At 32.8% G+C, this 6,359-nt stretch overlaps 1 protein-coding gene across 1 annotated transcript; it reads right to left on the bottom strand.

Moving 5' to 3' along the window:
* Window positions 1-1,009: 1,009 nt before the first annotated feature.
* Window positions 1,010-6,345, bottom strand: LOC125054450 (flavin reductase (NADPH)). The gene is made up of 3 exons (XM_047656359.1): window positions 5,920-6,345; window positions 5,013-5,399; window positions 1,010-1,176 (listed from the first exon to the last, which is right to left on the bottom strand). Exons 1-3 carry the CDS (start codon window positions 5,987-5,989, stop codon window positions 1,019-1,021), a joined length of 615 nt encoding a protein of 204 aa, XP_047512315.1. The 5' UTR covers window positions 5,990-6,345; the 3' UTR covers window positions 1,010-1,018.
* Between the last annotated feature and the right edge of the window lie 14 nt (window positions 6,346-6,359).

Raw genomic sequence — 6,359 nt, 5'->3', positions numbered from 1 at the left:
GAGTGAAAATATGTACCAAAATGGCTTGGAGGGACTCGGTGATTATTTCGATTAACAGAGGGTCAAGATTTCAAGTAATGGAGGTTTTGGTGTTTTAAGGGAAGGGAAAACGAACGCCTGAAGATTGTAATATAGTACCTACAAACTTTTTCGTATATGATTATCGTATTCTAATACGTTATATCACAATGATTGTTCGCATATTTGCTTCTTAGATTCTAAATAATGTATGTGAATATTTGGTGTTAATTGCTCGCTTGACCTCTTATTTTAATTACCGACTCACGCGATTCATTGCTTATTTATTTAAAAAACGTCATTCTATATTTTTACATATTTGGAGAATTCGTTCCATGTATATAGTTCGTAGTAGATTGATAGTAGTAGTATTTATGTAGTAAATCCTTTTTTTAAACCATTCTACGTGTATGATATAATATAAAGAAACTTTCTAAGTTAAATGTTTGGGTCGAACACAGGTTTCCGTAGTCTATTGCTATACCAGTATTAAACAAAACTGGATTTCTTTAATTTCCATAGAAAATATCCTTGTGTTTGTAAAAAATTCAGTTTTAAACCATCTGTTAACCCAAAATGCTAGTTATAGTTGCGACGAGAATTTTTCCACAGACTTATTTGTTCTCTTAAGTAGGTATTTGACATCTCTTAGTAGTCATTAGGATTGACGAAAGAATAATAAAACAAATATTTACCAACGTCTATTGAAATAAATGCATTAACAACCAAGCGTTTAAATAAAACAAGAAAATGTACTAATATATAAATTATTCTTTAAATGTAATTTAACAATAAATAAGAATTTTCTCTAAATTTCGTAGTGTATATAACAGTTTTAAGGAGCTTAGAAAAATTATAATAGAATTTTTATGACGTAAACCAAATCGCAAATTACAGATACATATTAAAACAATCCTTAATACTTGTCTTTCATATGAGAAGTCTGCTTAAAAATGTTATACAATGCTAATTCGATATTGTAGTGGATTCATAAACGTGTTTATGCTTTAGGTACATTGCACAGACCAATAACCGTCTTATAATATTTGGATTCGGTTAAAGAGTCTACAAGAAATCTTCCCAAATCGTGTTTGGAGACGGCGCGTCCAGGCGACTTCTCGGGGTTGACTTCAACGATGATATCCCGGCTTGGGTCATCTGTGAACAAAAGGTAGGTAAAAAATTCCTTCAGAATTTGGAGACAACTTATGTCTAAGTTTTTGGGCTTTATAGCCTGCATGGATATTCCTGAAACTCCTGCAAAAATCTATACATCAATAATTTTTAGAAAATCCATACGTGCACAGCCGGAAGCATGAACTCGTGGTGTTGCAACCTTCATCACCGATAGAATCTACCAACTTTATTCACATTTTATTTTAATATGACACTATTTCCAACGAAGGTAAGGTTAACTTAGATTACCATCTTTAATGAGACACATAATAAACGGAAAACTTAAATTCCTTTTTCAAGGTCCGATGAATTTCCTTATGGCCTGGGAATTACTCATTCCAAATTGTTCGAGGAAATATACTCTTATTCTTAGCGCATAAATTAGTAATACTTCATTATGAAGTACGTCAAACTAAAGATAATATTTGTGTTGGCCAAAGTGATATTTGCTCTAATATTAGTATTCATTGGAGATTATAAGAATGGGCAAAGGTTCTCTAAACAAATCATATAGGACTTCTACTTCATATATTGATATTTGTAAGAACGTACTATAACTCTTCATTAGATTTTTGTCACGTTTATTTTCTTAGCGAGAGTGATAAGGGAAAAACTGTTTATAAATAAGTGCAAAATAGATTCTTCGTAACTACGTAGGATCTTTACGATATATATTTTCTAAAGAATTGTAGGGTCAGATAAATGTTACGTATATGTAGGTCGCGCTAAATCTCGTCTTCAAAAACAAGACATAATATACTAATTTCGATTAACTTACATAACCGTTATAACTTATTAAACAACCCTAATTAAAGTTTTTTTACTGTAACAAGAGGCAAACTGGCATGAGGCCGCCAATGTTAAGTGATACCGCCGCACATGGACCGCATTGCCAGATGGCTCGCAAGTGCGTTACCGTCCTTTTAAGAATCGTAACGCCCTTTTCTTGAAAGACCCTAAGTCGAATTGGTTCGAAAATACGTCAGTGGGCAGTTGGTTCCACTTAGTGGTGGTGCGCAGCAAAAAAAATGAAAAAAGCTTTTTCAGTAGTGGAACGACGGACGTCGAGGTGATACGGATCAAAAACTTGACGTCCGATGATGAAACTCAGCAATAAGTAGGTACAATTACTTCACTATGAAATTATAATATTGCTTTGAATACAATTAAAATTAAACCTAAATTCAAAGATATAAGATCAGTTATAGCAAATTCAATACAAGTTGAAGAGTGATATTACCAATTGTCTGAAATTACACCGTTTCTATAACAGGACGTCCTAGACGGATGTGATCAATCAAACAAACGAACAAATCTGTATAACAAGCGACAGATAAGGGTACCTTTTATTGCAAATACCCTTCCGCCCGCATGTTATTTAGCAGATTACGTTAGATTAAGGGTCAATAGACACGTCACGTCACGAGGATACGAAGATTGAAATGGAAATGGGCTGGTCATAAAATAAGAGATATAGAAAAGTGGAACTAAAAGATCATATATTGGTACCCAAGAAATACCCAAGGAAACGAGGTAGACAGTTTCGAAGGTGGGAAGACCAAGCAAGGAAAGCTCAGAACAGAGCAGAAATAAATGGAGGAGGCCTTTGCCAAAGTTGGGCAAACAGATGGGTTGTCGGTGTCACCGACTCACTAGACACTAGTTTAAGATTAAAATAATGTAAAATTTATGTCTGAATAAAGACTTATATTATTATTATAAGGGTCAATAGCTCATGTCAGTAAAAAAGGGGAGTGGTAAATCAAATCCACTAATCTTAACAGTGTAGGGATGATCGATGTCATAATCGAAGGCCCAACATCGATGTTCGACATTTATCAAAAACCAAACATCTATAAAAATCATCATCATGAAGTCTCGCTCGCTCTTTATCTCAAAATTTTCCGTTCGAACGTTCAAAATTTTAATAAATCTGATTTGTGTATGCGTTCATAGAAGACATAATTTGTTTCGTAAGTTGCATTGGTCGTGCCATGAGTTAACATCGATTTAACGATATTTTTGGTATAGCAACATCGATGTTTTTGCTTTCAACATCGATGATCATCGAGCATCCCAATACCAGTGTTCTTAGGGTTATCAATCCTGAGGTCATAAGCACCAGCTAAGTACCAATTATATTTCTTTCTAAAGGGGCAATGCCCAGGTAATCTCGCCAAGCTAAGCGTGTTGCACAGGCAAGCAAGTTAACAAAGGTTTTATGAGTTACAAATTAAAATAAATGGAATCTATCGAAACTTAAATCGATTCATATTTCGAATTTAGATGCAAATTCAATTGAATATAGTTAAATAACAACCTTCAATAGCGTTGTACATACATATTTATCGTTCTTATATTTACCATAATTGATAGGCTGGCATATGTACCTATTGGATAATAATTACGTATGAAATGGACTTTGGAAAGAGAATAAAGTACATATATTAACTTTATCTAATATATAAAATTCTCGTGTCACAATGTTAGTTACCATACTCCTGCGAAACGGCTTGACCGATTTTTATCAAATTTTATATGCATATTCAATAGGTCTGAGAATCGGCTACTATCTATCTTTCAAACCCCTAAATGATAAGGGGACCTCAACAGGTTGAAACGAACAAACGAAGACATAATTGCAATCTATTAGGTACTTCAGAAAATGCACATGCTATATCTGAAAACATGACTAAAATAACTTTTCATGAGTTTCCTTTGCTAATTCCAGTCTATAACTCTCCAGGATGATAATAAACCTCCACCTGCACCTCAGTACTATACAGTATTATGAAGATTAACGATACGTTTACTATATAGTAAACGGTAAATAAATACCATATGGTAATTATTGAACATTCATAGCTCACACGTGTAGTGAGTAATAATAATTAATCAATGCGATGCCTATGAATTGTTTCATTTCCAGTTAATTGATACTTCATACTTTATCAATATCATTGTTTTCGTTACTTATGATATTAAAATTTACCTAAATACATTTAAGTTCTATTACAACTACTTTTTTTCTATTGATTAGAGGAGGTTAGGCGTCTTAGTGAAAAAAAATATTTGTCATATCGAACATAAGAAAAAAAATGTCTTCTATACATTTTAATAGTATTAATTAAATTGATAAGTATACATTATAAGGTTATAAAAAAGAAAATACAAAACGAGACTGTTGACCCTTAGGTATATTACATAAAGGTTATGTAACCTTTTCGATCAACTCATCTTTAATACACTTTCACAAACTTTTTTTTAACTAGTAACTTTAAGTCTACTTGAACGTTAAAGACTAAAAGTTTATTTATTATTTTGCAGGTCGTTTCAAGTTGGTAGTTCACCTACTTAAAAAGACAATTTAAAAACCTCGTGAAAACAAAGAAAAACTATCAGCCTGTCTCTGCTCTATGAACTTAGTCTATTACTTATCATAAAATAGGGTCTACAGACAATCGACCACCGCTCATTACTTGCCACTCTTCCGACTAGTCTTTAAAAATCGACTTGGTGTATTACTTTTGGAAAAAAAAATATTATTCAATAAGTGATTATTATTCGATTGAAACTATTTTCCAGCCTAGCGTACCAACCCGAAATAGTCAACCGGGCATCAAACTTGGGATCAAAGTTTAATTACTAATAAACTTTAATATTTACTAGTTGTTTCAAAAATGTAACATCGCACTTCAACTATAAAGCCACATTGGGATTCATAAAACTAATAAGGAATCTATCATTTGTTAACAGGCACTCCAAACCATTTTTTATAAATTAACAATTAACATTTTATAGTAATAAAAAAAACTAACCAGAAATATGAGGCGAGAAGACCGCGATCCAGTCTAATCCAGATCCCTTAAGCTCCTCGAACATTCTCTTGTGGTCCTTGGTGATCGAAATAAATCTCTCCGGGACTTTGTCTGCTTCATAAAACAGGAAAGCGGAAATGCAAGCAGATACCACCTTCACGTGTTTCGCTCTCATAGCGTCGATGATATTTTTCGTGCCCTCTGACATATCTGAAGTCGGCTCTAGAACACCCCGGGTACCTAAGGCAATGACCACACCATCTGTGCCTTCAATGGCGTTAGTTACGGAGTCAGCTTCCAAGACATCGCCTTTGATAACTTCCACTTTTGATCTCAAGTCCTCGGGAAGCTTTGACGGGTCGCGTACGAAAGCTCGGACTTCATATCCTTAATAAATTAATTATTACATTAGATACTTATCTGTTCTACCTGCATTTTATGATTAGAAAAGTTTTTTTTTTAATTAATTTAAGAAACCACTTTAAGAGTGCATTCTTACCGCCAAAAACTATGTATTTGTATTTTAAAAATTATAATCAAGTTATTAACATATTATTTAACACAACTACAATTGTGTTAATAATGAATATTAATTAGATATTCCTGTTCTAATAAGCATCATGGAATGACTATTCTTTTTCAGTTAATTAATTGTAATATATTTAAAGAATTAAAGACGGTTTATGTCTTGTCGTATACTACGTACCTAATAACTATTTTTTACAAATAATTTCATACCACAACTCTAAAGTTTTTAGTAAAACAGGAACTCGTAAAATTTACTCTGTCTGTATCTATTATAAAGATATAATATATATGTAGACAAGATATAATATATATTTACATAAGTTCATAATATCTAGAAGTCAAGTTTAAAGTTAGTCACGATTAATCATAATCAATTTACCTTTTTTTAGAGCTGCTTCAACAGCGCAAACACCGGTCATGCCGGTGGATCCAAATATTACGACCTTCATGGCTGCTCTTGATATATGTCTACACTTACACCACAATCAAAAAATTCTGATAAAGGATATAAGGAGTGCTAAGATTCTTTCGGTATATTATCTAATCTTAGGTTATCTAAAAGACAAACCCAGAAATGATTCAACATACGTCTAATACCTTTAATGCACCGAGTAATACTGATTACTGATTGGCGCGCGGATAATTACGACTGAATAAAGTTAGCAAAAATTACAAAAATCACTTCTATTGACAATTAGTAAGGTATCTTGAACAACAGTCACGTTCGGTTCAATTTACGAAATTTAAACCATCGTATGTTTTCTGGTTATTTATACGTGAAATCAGCTGAGAATTGTGTAATTCCTACGTCTGGTTTTA

This window comes from Pieris napi, chromosome 12, assembly GCF_905475465.1.
Source record: "Pieris napi chromosome 12, ilPieNapi1.2, whole genome shotgun sequence".
NCBI lineage: Eukaryota > Metazoa > Arthropoda > Insecta > Lepidoptera > Pieridae > Pieris > Pieris napi.
This window is presented reverse-complemented; position numbering and strand designations above follow the sequence as displayed.